At 37.9% G+C, this 22,837-nt stretch overlaps 1 protein-coding gene across 6 annotated transcripts in view; it reads left to right on the forward strand.

The window, feature by feature from the left end:
• The window catches only part of GTF2E1 (general transcription factor IIE subunit 1), a 43,692-nt gene that overhangs the window by 14,101 nt on the left and 6,754 nt on the right, over positions 1–22,837 (forward strand). For 5 of the 6 annotated variants that reach the window (XM_047726153.1, XM_047726126.1, XM_047726145.1 and 2 more), the window contains 3 exons: positions 8,043–8,244; positions 15,551–15,789; positions 19,882–20,305. In XM_047726153.1, the coding sequence (XP_047582109.1) occupies positions 8,043–8,244; positions 15,551–15,789; positions 19,882–20,305 (865 nt within the window). Of the gene's footprint in view, positions 1–8,042; positions 8,245–15,550; positions 15,790–19,881; positions 21,667–22,837 lie in introns of those variants that run through there. The other variant, XM_047726160.1, reaches the window with a different exon arrangement.

The following is a 22,837-nucleotide window of genomic DNA, read 5'->3' on the forward strand; positions in this document are numbered from 1 at the left end:
ATAGAAGGTGGGAAGTTTTAGGACATCAATCGCACCTAGTGAAGGGTCCATGGACAAAAGGACGAAACTGATACAAAGTGACGGTAAAGCAGATCTTTATTTCGCGCCAAGCATCGAGAACCAAACCAACCAGCTGGGGCCACCTCTTACAGAGAGGGCGACCCTTCCCAGCCTCACAGACTAACTTTTATAGAGCAAAGGCCATGTGGTTGGGCCTGGCCACACACAGGTGGCCAGTGAGATTGCAACATACAGAGAAAGCTGCACAGTCATGCTAGGTCACACACCGGTGGCCAATTGAATTACAATTCACCCCATAGTAGCTATTTGAACTAGCCTATCACCTTGGTCAGAATTGGCACCCAAAAGGCAGCCCGCATTCTTTGTTAGTCAGGGAGATAGTATGTGCGCTTTACTGATTGGATGTCTCCACCTGGCCTGACTTGTCCTTGCATCTGGGCTCTGTTATCTTTCCCTGACCTGACATGTCCTGGTATATGGGCTCTTTCATCAGGGGCTGGTGGGCCTTATTTTACTGGTTTCCCAGACTTGTTTCTAAGGAAGTTCCTCGTTGGGGGGTTGGGGGGGTGGGCAGGGTCAGTTTAAGTTTTACTGCATAAACAACAAAATGGCTGTTCAACCGAGGTGAAATCACTCTGGCTAAATAGGCCCTTACACTAGGGTGAGGGCTGTGTGGTAGCAGACATTTGCCTTTCGCTGTTTCCTGGGCTAGCCTTGAGGATTTGGGCTGCAGCATGGCTCTAGCTTCAGTACTACAGCACCTGTGCCATATCAACGCAATTGGGCCTGTTTTGATTTTTGGGGGGGGGGGGGGGGGGTAGGAAAATGGCTGAGTAATCCAGTTGCAATTAATACTCTTTGCAAATCTTTGACAGGGAATTCTGGCCATTAGCTGATGACCTATTCATTGCATGTACTGGAGTGGAAAGTGAAAAAATAGAATTTTAAATAATGTCTGTTTAGGGAGTTGATTCATATCTTCCGCCCTTTTCCTCAATTATGACAAACTTCCAAAACATTTTCCTTTTTTCAAAGTAAGGAAGATAAACATTTTTTCACTTTAGTTTTATTTATATTTATTGTTCCTTGACTGAATATGCAGATAATTAAAATAAGTGTGATGTTTGCTAAAATGAATAGCATGTTAGAAAGAGTGAAGTGGAATACTTTGGCCAGCATAATAAATTTTCTCCTTCTGTGTTAAGCAAAAGAAAAACGTTTGAATTTTGTTGAACTTTTCTTATTTTTTTATTCTTTTGTTCCTAACCCTTCTCTCCCCTCCCCACTCCATTCCCCTGCCCTCAGTTTCATTTTTGTTTTTACATTTTTTTTAATTTTGGGAGAAAGTTAAAATTGTATAAACCACTTCTTTCCCCTCCTCGTTCCTCCTCCCCACTCTCATGCCAACAATTAGGTCTCCATTTCTTTTCTCATTTTGGAGTGATAACTTCCCTTCATTAGAAGAGTCCCAAGTCATAGAGTTGGGGCATTCATATACTATTGAAAGAACAACCCTAAAATATAGTTTGAAATATCTCTTTGTAAAAGATCTTTTTTCTCCCTACTTTCAATACCTATTAGTTATCTACAACTGGATATATTTTGATCTTCTGGTGAACCTGATGCATTAAGACTCAGCTGAATAAATGCTGGGCATGTAATAGGCACTTAATGCTTGTTACAAATCCTCTCCTGTTTTATATTTTAAGAAATTAGAACCTATGTATATACATGGGGTAAGTTTGCTAAATTGTAGCTGGCAGGGATGTAGGTTGGGGAAAAAATGTGTAACTCAGGGTAGTGAAGTGCTTTTAGTTTTTGAGTCAGGAACATTCATATTTGCATCCAAACTTATTGATTTTTGTTTTTAAGTTATGACCTGGTAAACCTAAAACTCTGAGTTTTATTCCCTTGTATGTTAGATTTGGATAATACAGTTGGTACAGACTTGGCTGTGAAGAGCACATGGGAATATTTGTGAATAGCTTTCTTAGTTCTTTTGTGGTTTCTGAGTGTAGATGATCAAACAAATGTGTTATCTTTGGACTCTTTTTTTCTCCTAATCCCATCATTTGTCCTGCTTTGTCTGTCTTTGTAGACTCATTTTCTCCCTGCTGCCACATTCTTACATCTAATTTGCATGTTCCCCTCTGGGTGGCTCGGTCACTGTTCACTGTTTCCAGTTTTTGCCTTCTTAATCTTGAAATGAAAGATATCATAGACCTCTGAGTTTCAACTTGTTTCTTCTCTCATACTTAAGTAGTATAATCAATGCACACTACATAGTACAGAGTGGTCCAGTTACAAGAAAAGTTGGGATATTTATCATACCGATTATTTAACAGCAGCTCTCCACCAGAAGTATTTGTTAAAATTCCTTGCGGAATTTTCAAAATTTACATTCCTGAGCCCCACTCTAGACCTATTGAATTAGCATCTCTGGAGGGGAGACTGCGTATTATTTAAAAATTCCACTAGTAATTTTTATGTTTACACTCAGTGAAGAACTGGCTTGTTGGAAGACTATCTCAATCCACTGAGGTAGATCAATAATTACAAATGGTAGTTTTGATGGCCTCATGTTCTTTCCCAGAATCCTTCAATCACTTTTCTTTTACTCAAAAATCAAAATCAAAATGAGGCTTGGCATTGAAGACTCACCGTGACTACCCTAGTTTATCCTGTTAACTATGATTCTTTTTGATAACTCTATTCCTACTACACCAAAACTGCAGTTAAGCATTATTTTCAACTACTTTCCTTATGATGGTCTAGAATGTCCTATTCTCCTCTCCCTTTCCTTGAGCTCTACAACAATTGCTTTCAGCTAGAAGTCGTATTCCTTCTTTGAACTCCCGAACACTTAATGTACTTTATTTTTGGACTGATCTCACATTAGTCTCTAGATACCTTTCATTTCTACTAAGCTTTAAGCTTCTTGATGATAGATTTTGTGTCTTTGTGTGTTCTACCACCACCTACTCAGTAGAAGGGAACTTAGTACATAGTGTGTGCCAAGGCCCCCCCCACCCCCTCCAGTGCCACCTCTTATTTTGAGAAAGGTTACTTGCATTTTTTTAAACCTTTTTTTTTTTTTTTTTCCCAGAGAGGAAGGGAGAATCCTAAGCAGGCGCTGCACCCAGCACAGAGCCCAATACTGGGCTTGATCTCACAACCCTGAGATCATAACCTGAGCCAAAATCAAGAGTCAGATGCCTAACTGAGCCACCCAGGCACCCCAAACTGATTTTCATTTTTTAATGTTCACTGAAACTTTAAAAAAATGCTCTGGTTTATTAAGGTCATCTTAAGTCTTTTTTTGTAAAATGTAGAATTTCTTCTTTTTCTTCTTGGATATCAGACCTGTCTTTTGACAGGATGGTTCTTATTTACAATTTGTGTTTTTGTGATAAACATAGAACTTAAGATGTCAGGCTGTCGTTTCCTTTTATAATGTTACCCAGACGTGATGATTGTTGGGAGACAGTACTTCATGATTTGTCACATGTTATGAATGTCTTGCAAGCAGAGGTAGTGACTGCCTTTTTTCTGGACTATTTTTTTTCATGGATGTTTATTTAGCCTCAGAAGATATATTCTCTCTAGAGCAAAGGGCAAGTTTCCTTATTGTTCAGTATAATAAAAATAGAGTTTCCCTCCAGAGCACGTTTTCTTATTGTCTAGTATCGTAAAGACATTACCTTCTAGAGCAAAGATAGGCATGTTTGTGCTCTTTGTAAGAAAGTTGGGTTCCTTAACTTCAGGGTCCCCTGTAACGTAACTCACTGCATATACAGTTGTCACCCATCCCTCTTTGCATCACTCAGTGGGAACTGGGGCTCAGAGAACTGGCACAAAAGCGGACACTGGCTACTGTTATTGCCATGAGTAATAAAGTTCTTTATTTTTGACCTAGGAGTCTTATGTCTTTCTCTAGCATCCATGAAACTGCAAGGATAATTTGTTAACTTACAAGTAGGATAAAAATCTCAGATCTTGCACAGTTCTTGACAGTAATATAAAAGCTACTCTTCTCAGAACGGCAAAATAGGCCTTGCTGTAAATAACTTGTTAAATCTTAAATCTAAAGTAAGCCTGGGTCTCTGGAAGCTTACTGGGATTAGGCTAGAATTCCTTATGACTACATGCTATCTTCTCTTTTCCCCTTCTTTTATTTTCCGCAAAATCAGATTGAGTCAAGTTAAAGGACTGTTATTCTGAGATTTCCTTCTGTCAAATGATGATGTTAACTGTAATCTCCTTTTTTCTCTCTCTTTTTCCAAAATAAAAGCATTGCTATTTTATATGGAGGCACTACACTGACAAGCATGTTGATTTGTTTACTTAGCTGAAGTTTGGAATGTATGCTGTCTTCAAAAGAGAAATGGGATATTTGAGATTTTTTTTTTGGTTGTAACATGACAATTTTAATGATAGGTAACCTGATACATTAGATAAATGAAATAATATGTTGGATGGTGACAAATGTTAAGGGGGATAAAGGGAAGACAACAATGCTGAAATTTTAGATATTGTTGGCTAAGGAAGCCTAACTGAGGTGACGTTTGAGTGAGGAACTGAAGTAAGTTAGGAGACTAGCCATTTGACTGTCTGAAGGGAAGAACATTCTGAGCAGAGTGAATAGTAAGTACAAAGGCTCTGCAGCAAAGTCTCTGTGTGGTGCAAGACATTGAGGAGGCTGGGCTGTAATGCTTTGAAGTTATGTTCAGAGGATTATAGTGTTACCATTTGTCTTAGCTGTCTTTCTGTGTGCCTCAAGAGAACATTTGCTTTTTATGTTTATCTGTTAGGTATTTCATTTGAGGAAGGGGATTTTTTTTCCTTTAAAAATAATTTTGAAAACTACTGAATTAGATAACTTTTCTGCATTATTCTCTAGTTTTCATTGATGGTCTCTGAAAGTGCCCATCCATCTTTCAATAGTGAACCTAATCCCACATCAGTGTGGTTTTTTTTTTTTTTTTTTAAATTCAGCAGGTATTTGAACTCTGATTTAGACTTCATATGATTTATTTTTTCACTTTTGTCTGGATTATATTCTTTATGTTTTTGTTGAAGAGAAGAGGCTGAGGCAGCCTGGAATAGTTAGAGAATAAGAGAGCATACCAACTAAAACCTCTCTAGCCAAGTTTTCTAATTATCCTTTGTTACTAAATGTAAAAGCTGGTTTTCAGTTCTTGTTGACCTTGAAAATTAACACCATCCCATTTCCTCCTTGAGACATCCTATCCTTCTGGTTGTACCTTTTATCTCAAGGCTTCCTCCTTTTTGGGTTTATATCTTGATTGCTTATGCTATTCACTCTTCTTACCTTTTTAGATACTCTGACTTACTTTTTAGCTTTAGTTACCTCTATGTTGTTGATTCTCCATCAGAATTTCTGTCTAAATCCCATTCTTGAACTCGAAGTGGTTATAAGAATTGGCTTCTAACATAGCCATTTTGATGGCCAGTGGGCAATATGGATTCAGATATCTAAAGCAACTTTTCATCTTTTCTCTGCAAAGCAAAAATAACTTGTTCTTTCTCTATTTTGGTAAATAATATCCTTGTCCAGTTGGTTAAGCTAGAGTCTTTATGTTGATGTCCAGTAGTTAAGGACCATTAGGTACTTTGTACCCACAGGTAAACAAAGTTGGGTTTATTGTTGCTTTCTGCAGCAAAGGAAGCCACATGGAGTACCATGGAGTTTCTTGGGAAGAACATGCTTTACAGACTTAGAGAATTTGGGCTTTGATAGGTAATTTGGAGAGAATTCAGGGAAATGGTGGTGGTTTGCTTTGTATTGGGTACTGTCAGGAATGGGGATAATTCTAGGATTTGGGTGTCTTAATAAATCTTATCTAGCGGATGAGGACAGGGTGAGACTAGGACTATAATTGGTAAAGAAGCGACAGTCACTCATGGCAGTGGGATTATTTTGTGTGATTACACAGAGACCTTGTTTTGCTTGTACTCTGTCAGACTCAGACTCAGACAGGCTTGGTTTTGCCTCACTTCCATCATGGACACAGAAGACTTCAGCTGATGTTGGTAACCTGTGAGATTCTGTCTGACAGGAAAACACTACAGCCTAGCTATGAGTGCTGGGCCACCTCCTTGCTGTAAGGGGCTGCTTTTCTCTCTTTCTCACTTATTTGGAATAGATATAAAAGGTCAGGTACCATTTTAGCAGCAGGAAGATGAATGAAGAGTATTTTAGACAGGGTATATGAGCAAAGAATTTGCACGATATTGGCTATTTATGTGAGAAGTGGCAGTGAAACTTACTCTACTTGAAATGTATCAATAGGATCTAGTGTTACTTTGAGTTAGAGATGCCTAGTCTGTTTACTCCTTACCAGGAAAAGAGGGGTTTAGAGCATGTCTCAATCCATATGTATCAATCACATATAGAGCTTTTTAAAGGTAAATGTTTGCATGCTTAATGTGGGCCAGGTACTAAGTACGTAGATTATTTTTTTTAATTCCTCAGGTAGATTGGGTTAGAAATGAAAGGTGCATATCTCTGGCATTAGGAACCAAACTGGAAATCCAAGTGGGGCTACTGGTATGGACTATTAAGTAATGTTTAAGAGTGTGAGTTTGGGTTTGACTCCTCCCTACCAACAATTAGTAGTTATATCATCTTAAGCAATTTACTTATCCCCTTAGGACCTCTGTATTTATACCAACTTCCGAGGGTTGGTGATAACTTAGTAAGTACAAAATACACAATAGCTCCTATAACTTCTTTTATTGGCTCTGTGACTTTGGACCAGTCACAAAACTCCTTAGAGCCTCAATTCTGATGCCGCTTTATAGGTTTGGTATAAGGATCAAAAAGTATACATGGAAGTATTTTATAAACAGAAAGCACTATACAAATAAAATAAATATAATATCTAGGATATTATCTTTCAAGTATTTGAATTTACTTGACAGGTAAAGGACTGTGGTTGGGTTATGATGTTTTTGGGCCAAATTATAGAGTATTAGGATGAGAAATTTAGATTTAATGTTGTTGACTTAAGAAATTCAGCCACCAGAGGTGCCTGGGTGGCTCAGTTGGTTAAGCATCTGCCTTTGGCTCAGGTCGTGATCCCAGGGTCCTGGGATCGAGCCCCATGTTGAGCTCCCTGTTCAGCAGGAAGCTTACTTCTCCCTCTCCCTCTGCCTGCTACTCTCCCTGCTGTGTGTGCTCTCTTGCTCTCTCTCTCTGTCAAATGAATAAATAAAATCTTAAAGAAAAAATTAAATTCAGCTACCAGACAGACTTAGGAGTGGGGGGATGAGAGGACAAAAGTGGTGGCATAGGAAACTGGAATTGGAGAGGGAGAACCTAGGGGTTCAAAGATCAGATTTAGGCAGCTGTTTCAGGCTAAGTAATGGTGGCCTGGATTAGTGAAAGAACGGTAGATGTGAAAAACCTCAGATGTTTCTAAGGAATTACTACAATTTAGTTACGAGTTGAGTGTGAGGGATATAAAAGTAAGAACAATAAAGACTTCTTGAACTTTAACTTTGGAAATGGATTGGTTAAGTATGTTTAGGTATAAATGGTTAATAAGTTTGAGAAAACAGCCTTGTGACAATGTACAGGATGCCTAGGGACTTGGCTCTAGGTATTGTTTGGCTTTCCTTATAATGCAGGCCCCAATTTGTAATGTACAAAAAGCAAGGCAGCTGGAGAAGGGTACAGGTTTCAGTGGCAAGTTGTAAAAAATTTGGTTTTAAGTGTATTTAAGTATAAATATGATGAAAAACTTTGCTGTGCTGCAGGTAGAAGTGAAATTACCTTGAAATGCATTAAAAGTGATAGGTGGCCAGGTAGGTGATAAATATTGATTGTAGAATCTCATTGGCGGGCACATTGATGTTCACTGTAAAATTCTTTGAACTTTTCTGCATTTGAAAGTTTCAATAATAACATGTTAGAGGAGGATAGAGATACAACTCTGGTTAAAAACTAGTCTTGAGAATTTCTCTTGCCTGACCTGAGACTTTTGTTTCCTCTGTAGGAACTTTCCGCTGTACTTTTTGCCATACAGAGGTAGAAGAAGATGAATCAGCAATGCCCAAAAAAGATGCACGCACACTTTTGGCAAGATTTAATGAACAAATTGAGCCCATTTATGCTTTGCTTCGGGAAACAGAGGATGTGAACTTGGCCTATGAGATACTTGAGCCAGAACCCACAGAAATACCAGCTTTGAAACAAAGGTTAGTGTTGACCTGTGCTCTCACCAAGAACACTTTTAAGCTGGCCCTTGTTTTAACTCCCAGTACTTTTGAGAGCAGTAGTGAGTAAATAAGATACCCACGACATTAAAAGCGGATGTTACAGAGTTTCTCAGTTTTACCACATTTGTCTTATTAACTTGTGCCTGTGATGAAATTTGTTTGTACTGAAAGCAGAATGGTGTGGGCCTTGGGCAAAAATCTTTAAAGAGTCAAGTTTGACTATTTAAGAACTCAGTCTGCTTGGACCCACTGCAAATCAGCCAATTGTTAGCTAATCCTAAACTGGAAGTGCCTCTTGGGGATATTTGAATTTTCCTAGCCAAGTCCTGAAGGACGAAGTTCTTTGAGGAATAAAGCATTTGTGTGCTCTCTCTCTCTCTCTTTTTTTCTTTACTTTGAAGCTTTAACTGTACATTTCTTGTCTTAGTTTTCAGTGCAACTTCTTTGAAAGTAAAGTATAGTAGGTATTACATATGGGTTAATACTTTTTACTGTGGCTCCCTGTTTTTATTAGTGTGCTTTAAAGTTTGAATTACAAAGGTAACCTTGCTTTTGATGTGCCATAGAAAGTTGTTTATATTCTTTTTTGCAAAACATAAATGTGAATTGGGTTAGGGAGTGTTCTACTCTGCCCCTTTTCTGGTGCCACATGGAGGCTTATAGTTTATACCTTTCCATAGAACCCGGTGTTGTAACTGTATGGTTTTCAGGAGCACTCTCAGTATTGTATATGCTGTGGTACTGATGTTATAGAAAAGCCAATTCTGGTCAGTCCTGAGCAACTTGAGTTTCTTTTGGATGGTTAAGAACCATCCAATTGTATAGAAAGTTTTATGTCTATATAAGTTGTTAAGAATTTTCTAGCCTAGTGTCATGGATTAGTTAGGATGCCTTTATCTGTGATAACAGAAAACCAAACCAGAGGTGGCTTAAACAGTAAGAAAAACCTGCCTGCTATCACCAGAAATGCTGAGGTAGTATAGTTCAGAAGTAATTTCACAGCTCAGTTACATACTCAAGGATCTAAATTTGTTCCATGTTTATGCTCTGATGAACTCAGCTATTGGTTTTCCTCTTGGGACCACAAGAGGGGCTAGCCTCTGATGGCTTTGTCTTTTTTTCTGCAAGTAGAAGAAAATGTCCAAATGTAGAAAAGGGAACTGCTTCTTCCTGTTGTCATCTTTTAAGATTGAAGAAGGCTTTCCCAGAGGACAACCTTCATCCTACTCTATCCCCCATTGTCTCACCAGCCAGAATTGCTGCATATGTTTATTTCTAAACCAGCATCTGGCAAAGGAAGTGAGATCACATGGTCGCTGCTTAGATTAGTGAGGGTTTACCTCTTAGGGCTGGAGAAGATCCCTGAGTCCTTTGCAGCAAATAGCCATTGGTATTTGAATAAGATCAATAAGCAAACAAAGAAAGAAACCACAATTGGTAGGCAACTAATATCATCCACATCACAGATACCTTCTAATTTTTGTACTGGTCATTTGGTTTCTTATCAAGAAGTATTTTTTATATCTCTTTCTGTTGGCTTAAGTAATACCATAACCCTGACATAGAAGCCTATGAGGAAATTGATTTTACAAAAACATATAATTTTCCAAGCCTGTGGGTCATTTCATGTTGAAATATGCTTCAACATTCTCTGATTGTTTTCTACACAATGTAATAGTATCTGTGAATCATTCTTGTGTTTCTTCCTCTAAATATAGTGATTTTTCTGCTTATAAAGATGCTTTCCCATTACAGTAGCATTCATTCAGCACACCACTGACATCCCATCTCTAATATTCTCCTCCTTACACAGTTCATCTCCCATTCAAGGAACTGTATTTATAAAAATATCCCTCACTCCATGCCAGAGACAAGTCTTGGTGGTACAGCAATGCTGGAGGCATGATAGTAGCTCTGTATCTAGTCACCTGGTTTCTCATTAGGAATGATGGTTACTCCAGGGATTAAGAAGAATCAGGAAACAGAGGAAACAGACTGATCAGGAAAGGCTGACAGGTTGGTCACTAGGGAAGAAAGGGAGAAATGGAGGCAGGCAAGAGAGCTAGAATGGAGTAGCTGGAGCAGCCAGCCAGAAGTAAGTCCAGTTGCTTTCATGTGGTCAGGAGAAGGACTATTGGAACTGGGTTAGAAGGTGTTACCTTGGCTGAGATGGCCTCACCAAGCATTTGACAAGCTCCACTGCTTGGATATGACATCCTGGAAATGGTATTGATTTAGCCTTTCTGCACTGTAGGATCTGCTTCGGAGCATAACAGTTGTATAATAGCTGTCTTGCTCCCGGTATAAGAAGAGAAACATCAAATAGGATGGCATGAGAGCTCAGAGATGATAGTAATTAATTGATTAAAAAAAGAAACAAGTGGCTTCATTGTTACTTGGGTTACTGATCTGTAACTAATTAAATTCTAGTTTATCCCTAGATTAGAAACCAGAGGCTGCCTCTGTAGAACTCTGTAGTCTTAACTCAAGAGCTGATAGACAGTTCCAGCCTTTCAGCAAGTCAACCCATTGGTGATATTTAAAAAGTCTCTCTCTCTTAAATAGAGTTTTTTTTGTCAGCAATCTCTCCTTTTTTGTCATCTCTTACCTAACACTCACCTTAAAGATCTTTAAAATTTTAGTTTTGAAATATTCCTCCCTCACCCCTGAGTGAGTTATAGGTCTTAAAATTTCTAAAATTTCTTAAATAATGTAAAAAAATTCAAAACTGAATTGTCACTTTTGTCATCTTTAAGTAGAATGTGTACATTCTTTCCATAGAAGAAATTTAAATATGCAGAAGGAGTGAACCTGTCTCTCATCTTGATTATCTTTAGTGTCACATTTGCTATTAGATTTGTCTGTAACTGTTGTAAAGGTAGAAATAAAATCTGTACACTCAACTGTCCATAGTTAAAAGTACCTTTTATTTATTTTTACTTATTTATTTTTAATTTTATTTTTTTATTTTTTCAGTTCCAAGATTCATTGTTTATGCACCACACCCAGTGCTCCATGCAAAACGTGCCCTCCTTCATAGCCACAACCAGGCTCACCCATCTCCCACCCCACTTCTCTCCCAAACCCTCAGTTTATTTCTGAGAGTCCACAGTCTCTCATGCTTTGTCTCCCCCTCTAATTTCCCCCGGTTCACTTTTCCTTTCCTTCTCCTAATGTCCTACATGTTATTCCTTATGCTCCACATGTAAGTGAAACCATATGATAATTGACTTTCTCTGCTTAACTTATTTCACTCAGCATAATCTCCTCCAGTCCCGTCCATGTTGATACAAAGTTGGGTATTCATCCTTTCTGATGGCTATGTAATAGTCCATTGTATATATGGACCATATCTTCTTTATTCGTCTGTTGAAGGGCACCTTGGCTCTTTCCACAGTTTGGCGATTGTGGCCATTGCTGCTATGAACATTGGGGTACAGATGGCCCTTCTTTTCACTACATCTGTATCGTTGGGGTAAATACCCGGTAGTGCAATTGCAGGAACATAGGGTAGCTCTATTTTTAATTTTTTGAGGAATCTCCACAGTGTTTTCCAAAGGGGCTACACCAACTTGCATTCCCACCAACAGTGTAAGAGGGTTCCCCTTTCTCCACAACCTCTCCAACACTTGTTGTTTCCTCTCCTATTAATTTTTGCCATTTGTATAATGTGGTATCTCAGTGTGGTTTTGATTTGACTTTCCCTGGTGGCTAATGATGATGAACATCTTTTCATGGGTTGTTAGCCATTTGTATATCTTCTTTGATGAAGATATACACTTTGGTGAAGAGTCTGTTTGTGTCTTCTGCCCATTTTTTGTCATGATTATATGTTTTTTGGGTGTTGAGTTTGAGGAGTTCTTTATGGATCTTGGATATTAGCTGTTTGTCTGTAGTGTCATTTGCGAATATCTTCTCCCATCCTGTGGGTTGCCTCTTTGTTTTGTTGACTGTTTCCTTTGCTATGCAGAAGCTTTTGATCTTGATGAAGTCCCACAAGTTCATTTTTGCTTTTGTTTCTTTTTCCTTTGGAGACATGTCTTGAAAGAAGTTGCTGGGGCCGATATCGAAGAAGTTACTGCCTATGTTCTCTTCTAGGATTTTGATAGATTCCTGGCTCATGTTGAGGTTTTTCATCCATTTCGAGTTTATCTTTGTGTATGGTGTAAGGGAATGGTTGAATTTCATTCTTTAATACATAGCTGTCCAATTTTCTCAATACCATTTATTGAAGAGACTGTTTTTTTTCCCCCCACTGGATATTTTTTCCTGCTTTGTCAAAGATTATTTGACCATAGAGTTGAGGGTTGATATCTGGATTATATTTTTAAAAAGTTCTTCCAAATTTAAAGATTTTTGCAGGGGCATCTGGGTGGTCAGTCAGTTGAGCATCTAACTCTTGATTTCAGCTCAGGTGGTGATCTTGGGGTAATGGGATCGAGCCCTGTGTCCACCTCTGTGCTCAGTGGGGAGTCTGCTTGGGATTCTCTGTTTCCTTTTCCTTCTCCCCTCCCCCATCTAAAATAAGTAAACAAATCTTAAAAAAACTTTTTTTTGTTTGACTTGGGGTGAAATCCCTCCTGCTTCAAACTGGAGTAAAACTGGTCTTGAGTTTCCATAATGGAGTACTGAAAACAAAGACTTTTAAAAGTAATCCCATGTTAACATTTATTTTAGATGTCCTGTTCTTTTTCTTTACTCTTCTTGTTCTCTACTCAAGTACTGAATACTTGTTGACCTTCAGAAGATAGTTTTCAGATTTAATGCTAAAGATAGAGCATAGGTGAAAACTGTGTGTTCTAGGTTATATAGAGAGAAAAACAGTAGCTTCAGAAAGAGTGAGGAAATCATTTAAGAGTCTGGATGAAGGAGAGAAAGATAAGGACAGATGTAGTTTGCCAGGTCAGAGCTAGAGAAACATTGAGTGGGTGTAGAGAGACAGAAAAGGCATAAGGCTAGCTCAGGGAGACACATTTGGGGCAGACAGGCTCAATGCAGCAAGATAAGGATGCTGACTGAGGATGGAAGAGACCTGAAAAGGAGTCAGGGAAACTGGGTAAGAAAGGAGAGGGTCAGAATGTTGACTGAGCACAGAAACAAACACAGATCAGGTTGAGAGAGAAAGGAAGAGAAAGAAAAGTGAATGCTCAGGGGAGATCTGAATTCAAAAAGCTAACTTATACCAAAGCAAACAGTAAGATTCTAGTGAAGGCAGTGACACAGCCTTTTAGAAGATAACATGGAACAGGATAGACACAGAAAGTGACTAGGAACAGATAGGGATTAAATTGAGACAGACACAGTAATAGGGCAAAAAGTAACATTAGATGATTGTAGAAAGAAAGAAGAGGTAGAGAGAAACCAGTTATTTGCATCTGTAACATAAGACTTTTAAAATATAATGTGCAAATAGATAGATGGGATATGGAGAGATGCCTAGTAGGCCTAGACTCAGAATGGGAGAATAAATAACTGGTACAAAAGCTATGTGACAGAATGGTTTACAAAGCAGCCCTGGGTACTGCTAGAGGCAGGAGTTGACATGATACAAAAGCTATGGGAAAGAATGGTTTACAGAGCAGCTCTAGTACCACTAGAGGCATGGATCATTGTGGTTTGGATGACTGGAAAGAGCACTTTTTTTTTTTTTTTTTTTTTTTTTTTTTGTTAATAATAGAAGTGAGAGAGTGGGCTTGTAAATATCCAGAGGAAGAACAGGAGAGATAGGATAAGCCCATGATTACTGCCAGAGGATGACCAGACACAGTATTCTCAGGGAGAGATGTAATGGGCCCGTCAGATACATGGACAGAGATGTACCTCAGAGAAACCTCAACCAAGCATGAGACCAAAAACTCAAGTAGATACAGTGGGCCCAGGAAGAAATGAAGAGCAATGGAGTAAGCAGAGATGAAGTAGGACCAAAGAAAAGGGAAAATAGTGAATGGTTTCTGAGAGAGTGGAGTTGGACAGGGCATAAAGCCAAATGAGCATTTATTCATTAGGCACAATGAGACAGGTCTCCACGCAGAAGATAGTCTAGGATCCATGGAAGAGATTCAGAGAAAAATGGAAGAGAAGTAAAGAAATGGGCCAAGAGAGTTAGTAGACACTTAAGGGAATATAACAAAAGGTATCAAGAGCGGGCACTAAGTAAGCAGATAGTTCATGAAACATGGAGATAGTTTATGGGATAAAACATAGAGATCAAGGGAGAGTTATACATAGAAGTTCATGTAGAAAACACATCAGAAGCAGGCACAGAAAGACAAGGCCTTCAGCTCAGGGTATGAATCCAGGTTCTGGGATGGAGCGGCATGGTGGGCTTCCTGCTCAGCCAGAGACTGCTCCCCGCCCCCACTTGTGCTTGCTCTCTCTCTCTCTCTCTTTCTAGTGCACTGTCTTCTCTCTTAAATAAATAATAAAATCTTAAAAAAAAAGAATGAAGAACAGATTGAAAGTGAAACAAGCAGATAAGACACAGAACTGCCAAAAGACTGAAAACCTGACTTAACTAACAGAGATGAGGAAACATAAGTAACTAGGGAAAGATAAGGAATGATCAGGCCTGGAACAGGCAAGTAGATCATGGGTGGTAGAGATATAAAGCAAAGCAAAATAGACTGAAAAATAGATCATGGTTACTGCAGGGTGGAAATAATGGTTGGGGATAGATACCAGGGTCAGTGTAGGTACAGAAATGGGACGATACAACTCAGTATAAAAGAGATTAATTATGCATAATGATGTACCTTATTTGGTGAATAGCAGGAGGGAAACATTAATTCTAAGTTGAGGCCTGGTTTTGTAGAATACTTTTTTAGCTTCTCAGCACACAAAGAGAAAAAAGCACACAGAACCACTCTGAATCCTTTGGTTGAGATGAGAGAGGTTTTTAAAAAGGTAACGTGTTTTGTTTGTTTGGGGTTTTTTTGTTTTTAAACAGAATACTCTTGAAAGGTGTGACTGAGAGATTTTTGCCAGCTATTGTCTTTAAGTGGATTATGTCACCTTTATTATTCTCCCCTCTTAAGTAGATTTATTGAGACATCTTAAATTATGAAACCTCATTCATTTATATACGTGCCAGTGGACCCAGTGTTTGAGGAACTTAAATACAAATATGATACCCTGTGTTATAAGCGATTTCTCAGAATTGCTAAAGCGTGTGTATATGATTGCTAGATAGCATTTATTTCTTCAGTAACCACCTCCCCAGTTGTGCTTCTTTTCCAACACCAAGACTTTACTTTTTCTTCTTGCCCTCTTCTCATCTTTTTTATAGCAAGGACCGGGCAGCAACTACTGCAGGAGCTGCTGGCCTGCCAGGTGGGCACCACCGGGAAGCATGGGCCACCAAAGGTCCCTCCTATGAGGACCTATACACTCAGAATGTTGTCATTAACATGGATGACCAAGAAGATCATCGAGCCTCACTGGAGGGGAAATCTGCCAAAGAGAGACCCATTTGGTTGAGAGAGAGCACTGTCCAAGGAGCATATAGTTCTGAAGAGATGAAGGAAGGTAAGAGTAGAAGTCATTAAAATGAATATATTTTGGGTTCAGTGGAAAATCGACTTAGTGGGCAATTCTTAGTTTTATTGGTAATTCATTATATCTGTTTTACAAAACAGTTGTGTTATGCCAGGAAGTAAGAAATTAATAAGCTTTAAAACTAACCAATATATACTTGTATTATCCTTCAACTTCATTGAAATAATAAGTAAATTTTAAATCTCCATTTTTAGAATTAAGAAATTACCATTTCTTTGTCTTAATTTCATGGAAAAGTCCTATTATGTTCAAAGTGGCCAAATTCACCTCTTCTTTTTGTTCTTCTGTTACCCTAACTTATATTCCTTTTTATTTCTCTGAATTGGGAACCAAAACTATATACAGTCCAAACTTGTTTATATTGTCTCCTCATAAATACCAATTGTGTTTGTGCTACCTGAAATATATAAAAAGGAGCCACCTGGTTAAAGGATTAAGGATTCTTATCATCTAAGAAGACTGACAGAACTCCATATTAGAAGATTTTAGAACTCTCAGTGATCCCCAAAGACTTAAGAATTACATAGTAACCAGCAGTTTGAGCACTGCAGCAATTTACTTTTTAAACCTGTAAAGTTACTGGATTCAAAGACTTGGGTGGTGATGTATGGGACTAAAAAAGTAGAAAATGTGAGGCTCAGACTGGACAAAGATTGCTCGGAAACTGGGAAGCAAAGATGAAAGGGAGTTAGTACTTCTGGTTAGGTTTTGTCGGCGGTAGAATCTACATGGCCTTACACCCAGGTTAGGTATCATTTCTAAGACATCACCTGAGTATGGTTCTTTAATCCCTGAAACTGAAAGCTGCCTGTTTTTTGGTATTTCTCCTAACCTCTTCCCCCTTTATATTAGCATTTCTTTAACTATGTATCCTAAGAATTAAGTAGTAGTATGGAGTTGGGTAGTGATAATAAAATCAGATAATGCCTCTAGTAGGATTCATTTTGGTGTTTTGATTTCAATCACAATCAGAAAAAAAATTTTCTTTGGCAGTCATACTTTACCCACCCTCCTTAGCGCTGAAAAGCTTGGCTATGATGTTTAGTTATATTTGATTCAAATTGTTTTACTTTATATAGGAGTGATAGTGTCAACTATTTAGTAGGCTTGTTTTCCCCAACTTGGCTTCTTGCCTATTCTTAAAGCTACCAAACCTTTTCTTTGAACTTAGAAACAGAATTGAATTAAATGAAACCATTGTTAGCCCATGTCATATGCAGTTATGCTTATAAGCTTAACATTCAATGTTTACAATTCCTAGAATGATAGAATTTGAATCATAAGGGCCCTTAAAAAGTTATCAAGTCTACCCAATTCTGATTTGTGAATATTTTCTTTCTGTATAAAATAGGATAGTATACTCTCATGTCTAAATTTGTATTAAGTTTTATGATAGAATAGGCTCTAGTGAATGTGTGAAGAGAGTCTTGTTTGTCCTACACTTAATTTTCCTCAGACTTCAAGTTATTTTAATATTTTTAGAATTTTACAGACCTTAATCATGTGCTCATTACTATACTGAAAGCATAGTGATCTATTCTAATTCTCTTTCCTTCTACTTTTCTTACTAATAGTCCTCTTTCCTGAAGTCACCTACATCTACATTTTTTGGTTTTATTTAAATTGTCTTTGTCTAGACCTTCTCCAACCATAATATACTTTACTTTAGATCTAGTAACCAGAACAATATATGTTTATGCATGGATCCATCATAAATGATTTGAGTTTTACTTAAAATGTCCTTCTGGTTTTTATCTGATACTTTGTTACTTTGGGTCAAGAAGCAATATTTTAAGACCAACAACTTTGGAACCATGTACGGGGATTTTTAAAGATCCTTCCTTGCCCTGTATCAGATAACTTGGACCAGGTCTTTCAATATGTTTTAGATTGTTTTTCTATAGGCAGATTTTCTTACCCTTGCTAGTATAGAAATAAATCCGCCAGTTTTCTGCCCACTCTCAGCTCTTCCTGTGTTGGGGTTTTTTTTTTTTTTTTTTTTTTTTTTTTTTTGCCATCAGCTTGGCCTTATTTAAGCATCCAGAATTGCTTAGCATCACCAGTGAACTTGACAGTTTCCCATTATGTATGTCTTTTTTGTAACTTATAACTTAAATAAGACTGTTCCTAGAGCTAGTGTTTCTACTTTACCATCCAGATATTTGCTCATTTATCCTCATTTTTTGTTGTCTGTCTTCATCTGTAACAGAGCAGTTCCTTTTTTCCCCAAACCTCTCAAGACCTTTGTCATAAATCTTTTAGATATGATGATTTAGTTTACAGAACTAAATTGTGCTTCCCCTAATTTTATGTTTACTTTAAACATTAATCAAACTATTATGTTGATAATATTAAGCTTATTGGAAAATTCTTATAGGAGTGATGATTGCCTTAGAGACAATTCCTTTTTTTTTCTCCCTGTTGCAATACTGCATTGGCAGTAAGGACTCTTGGAAGGAGCCTCAGCCTTTAGCAGTGTTTTAAAGTAGTAAAGTTTGATTTTAATTCTCATTTTTACATCCGTGTTATCAAAAGCCTATATTCTCTGACTAGAACTTTTAACTTCTTAATTCCTGTTTCCTTTCTGTCTCTTAAGCTGCCCAATCTCATATCTCAGGAGTTCTACACTTTCTAAATTGTGCAGGATTACACTAATCCATTCTAATATGTGAATGAGAAGATGCTCTCACTTCATTCATGGCTGGAATTGGTAATTTCTGAGCCTTTTCTTGGTGACGATGTTGATGATAGATAACAGTAAGCTAAGTGCCAGGCTCATTCTAAACACTTCACAGATATTCACTTAATCCCCACAATTATCCAGTGACGTATGTACTCATTTTCCCCCCTTTTTGTACTTGAGAAAATTGAAGCAGAAAAATGAAGTAACCTAGCCAAAATCATAGTTAATAGGTGTTAGAATCAGGATTTGAATCAAGGAGTTAGGTTCCAAACAACATTTTTAATCCTTTTATATGTTTTAAGTAGCAGTATATTTGGTACTCAGAATACAGAATATAAGTGTTTTTCTTAAATTTTCATCTGTAATTTTTCAGGTGTGATATATAGGCAAAATGATAGGAGGTGTGCGGTGAGATGAGAGAACCTTCATTCCTGATACTAGATTCCTTTTTATAAAGAGTTCAAAGTATGCGGAGTTTGTTTCAGGAAAATAAAATTGCATTTATTCACTCATGTATTCATTTGGTGCCTAATAAGTGGTAGGCACTATTTTGGGTACTTGGGATATATCATTGAATAAAAAAGAGAAATATCTGCTTGTGGAGAACGTACCTCTTGGAAAAGGAGGTAATAGGGACTGTAGACAAGAATTATTATGTTAGAAAGTAAGTGCTATGGGGAAAAAAATAGAGCATTGGGAGTATAGGGTGGGGTGAATTATAAGAAGGTGACATTTGAATAAAAACATAAAGGATGTGAGGGAGTTAGCTATGCAACATAGAGGAAAAATATCCCAGGTAGAGGAAACAGGGAGTACAAAGGCCTTAAGGTCGGAGTGAATGTTATATATATAGGGAATACCATGGGGCTACTGTCACTAGAGAAGAATAAGCAAAGGGAAAGAGCAGAGGTAGGTAAGAGCATGTGAGCAGGAGGGGTCCCAAATATTATAGCACTCTCTAAGCCATTGTAAAGCTTTTGGCTTTTACTTGAAGCAAGATGAGGAGCCATGTTTTGATTTCCCGTTTTACCAGCTACAGTACTTGGTCCTTCTTAGACATAATTACATATGTTCTTATCCAGAGCTCTGTAAGGTAGATGTTCTTATCACTCCTTTTTACAGGAAAGGGTACTGAAATTCACAGACTAAAAACTTGACCAAAGCAGTACAGCTTACATCTGAAAGGACCCAGATTCAAATTCAGGCTTTTTTATTCTTAAAACACATGTATTTAAACCATGCTACTTAAGTTCCAGTTTGTGAGAAATATTTTTAATATGTTATGGACAGTTCCTTAAAAACTGGAACTAGTGAAGTCTTAGTTATAAAAAATGCCTTTTCTACGTAAGGAAATTGACATTCTGGTTTTTTCTTTCCAGGTGGTATAGATATAGATGCATTTCAGGAGCGTGAGGAGGGCCGTGCAGGGCCAGATGATAATGAAGAGGTCATGCGAGCACTACTCATTCATGAGAAGAAGACCCCCTCAGCCACAGCAGGCTCAGTGGGGGCAGCTGCTCCCGTGACCACTGCCAATGGCAGTGACTCAGAAAGTGAGACCAGTGAGTCAGATGATGACTCCCCACCTCGACCAGCAGCTGTGGCAGCGCATCATCGGGACGAGGATGAGGAGGAGGACGATGAGTTTGAGGAAGTAGCAGATGATCCCATTGTTATGGTGGCTGGCCGTCCATTCTCCTACAGTGAAGTGAGCCAGCGGCCAGAGCTGGTGGCGCAGATGACACCAGAGGAAAAGGAAGCATACATAGCAATGGGACAACGCATGTTTGAGGACCTTTTTGAGTGAGCTTTCCCTACCTTTTCTTCCTTTCTCTAATGCTCATTTCAAAAAGAAATTTCTTACCGTTGAAGGAAAGGGTTTTTTTTGGCATTCTGCCCTTCTCAAAGTAAAGCAGCTAAACAGTAATGGGAGAGAAGGTTTGATTTTTTTATGCCAGAAGCTTCCCCACAGGTAGGTTGGCTATATAAGCATTTCCTTCCCTGCTGTTACTACAGTATTAATATCTTACTGTATTTCATGTTTACCCTAATCTTTTTCCTTTTTGAGACCCATTTTTCTCCCTTCTGAAATGAGTGCAGGAGATCTGTGAGGTAAATTCTTCCCATCTGCCTGTAGAAGCCCACTATGATCACTAATTCACTGATCACATCCTTTTAAAAATCTGTTCTGACCAAGCATTCTAAACAAGTCCCAGTATTGCTGCCAAACAGCTTGGCAACAGACAAATTATTGATGAGAGACAAAAAAAATCTTAAAACTGCATATTGCCACATGGTTGAGGATTGGAGTCAATATGTGAGGGGAGGAAGAGTGATAAGTGTGCCTAAATCTCTTGATTAATATCTAAACCAAAATTTATGTCTTTCGAACTGACTTGACAGACAGTCTGTTGTTTTGCTTAATGCCCTTTGGTTTGGATGTTGGATGGTAGAAAACAAAGTATACTTGGTAAACCCTTATGAAAAAATTAGGAAAAAAACATGGGTATAGGAACAAGGAGTTCCTACAGGGTTGAAGAGTGGAGAGCATTGGAAACAGTGCCTTTTAGAATTGCCTGAGTTTGTGCTGATTCATAAATCCTTTATGGAAAGCTAAGACTGGTCCCTTTCCTTCTCCTGTCTTCTACAGTGTTAGAAATTGTCTAATGAGGCCATTCCAGCAGAAATCAGCATATAACAATTGATGACTTTTCTCTTTTCTCTCAACATCATTGAAGTCCTTTCTTTGTCTCTCTTTTTGATTCTTGTCAGACATGGTGTTTTAGAGTGCGTCCACTACATTGTTGAACATTGTAACCTCAAGGAACATAGTTTATTTTTGGTTCTGATCTGTAGCATGGTATTATCCCCTAAAGCAGAACTTTAAAAATAAAGAACTTTCATGCAAGGGGCTATAGCAATTGTATTTTTTGTAATATTTTTTCCTTGCATTGTCATTTTTAAGTATTTATCATTTTATAGTACATGCGTGAAGATAGATTTTAGAGTATCTGAGCCTTGTATGAAGTGATTGTTTCATTTACCTAAGCTGTATTCATGACTGAATATTGACAGTAAATCTATTTTATACTGACTGAAATTTGTTAATTTCTAGGTCTGTAACATCTTGGAGCATAATTAAAATGAATACTCTTCCCATTAAAGCAATGTTTCAGACTTCTTTCTCCTAATAGTCATGTTTCAAATAACAGATGCAGTTGTTACATGGTATAAATTTTCTCTGGCAATAAGCTGCCTTAAGACTTTATGTATGTATCTTGTTTGTATGGGCCTATTCAACTTTTAAACATTGTTTTTAAACTTTCATAGTTCTAGAAAGAACTCATTTAAATAAAACATAAATCAGGTGTTTAAAAACATAGTTTCAGGGGCACCTGGATGGCTAGGTCAGTTAAGCTTCAGACTCTTGATTTCACCTTGGGTCGTGATCTCAGGGTCATGGGATTGAGCCCTACATTGGGCTCTGCACTCAGTGGGGAGTCTGCTCAGGATTCCCTCTCTCCCTCTGCCCCTCCCCCCACTTGCTTGCTCACTCTCTCAAATAAGTAATCCTAAAAAAGAAAAAAAAATATAGTTGTAAGAGAACTCTAAGCTCTTTATTTTAGTCAATAAATGTTTCTGGATATTTTTTCTGGAGTCTGACAACTTGCATGTTCTACTTCCTAGAGCTACTGTTCTAGTTTTTCTTTTTCTGTTATCTACCAGCTTCTCAGAGAATCATATAAACTAGTTACATATTTCTTTCCTCCCTGTTTGCGGTTTGTGTCTTGCCCGATTACTACACTGAAATGGCTTTCTCCAGTCATAAGTGTCCTATGTAACAAACCTTTACTCCTCAGTCTTTTTGGCTGTTTTTCAGTTTTTGATGCTATCAATCCATGCTTTCTCCTTGAAACATTTTCATTTGGTATCCTAGCCATTATGCTGTCTTGGTTCTCCTTACTTCATTGGCTATTCCTTCTCAGTCTTCAGGCTTTATTTCTTCCTCTGCTGTACATATGAGCATACCTCAAGGCATGGTTTGTTCTCTGTGTGTGTGTGTGTGTGTGTGTATGTATGGAATTTGTGCTACAGAAGAATGTCGTGAGTGAAGATACAAGTATGGATAAGTATTTATTGCAACACTGTTTGAAATGGGATATAGATACATGGATGTTCTAAATATGTATTGATCAGGAATTAAACTATGTTTCCATGTAGTCCTGTAGCTATTAAAAAGAATATATTGATGGGAAAAGATATCCATTATGTGTTAAGTATAGAAGGATTGTTTTTCCACGTGTGTGTGTAAAGAAGAAAGTTTCTAATAGTACT

The sequence above is a fragment of the Lutra lutra genome, chromosome 1 (genome assembly GCF_902655055.1).
Source record: "Lutra lutra chromosome 1, mLutLut1.2, whole genome shotgun sequence".
NCBI lineage: Eukaryota > Metazoa > Chordata > Mammalia > Carnivora > Mustelidae > Lutra > Lutra lutra.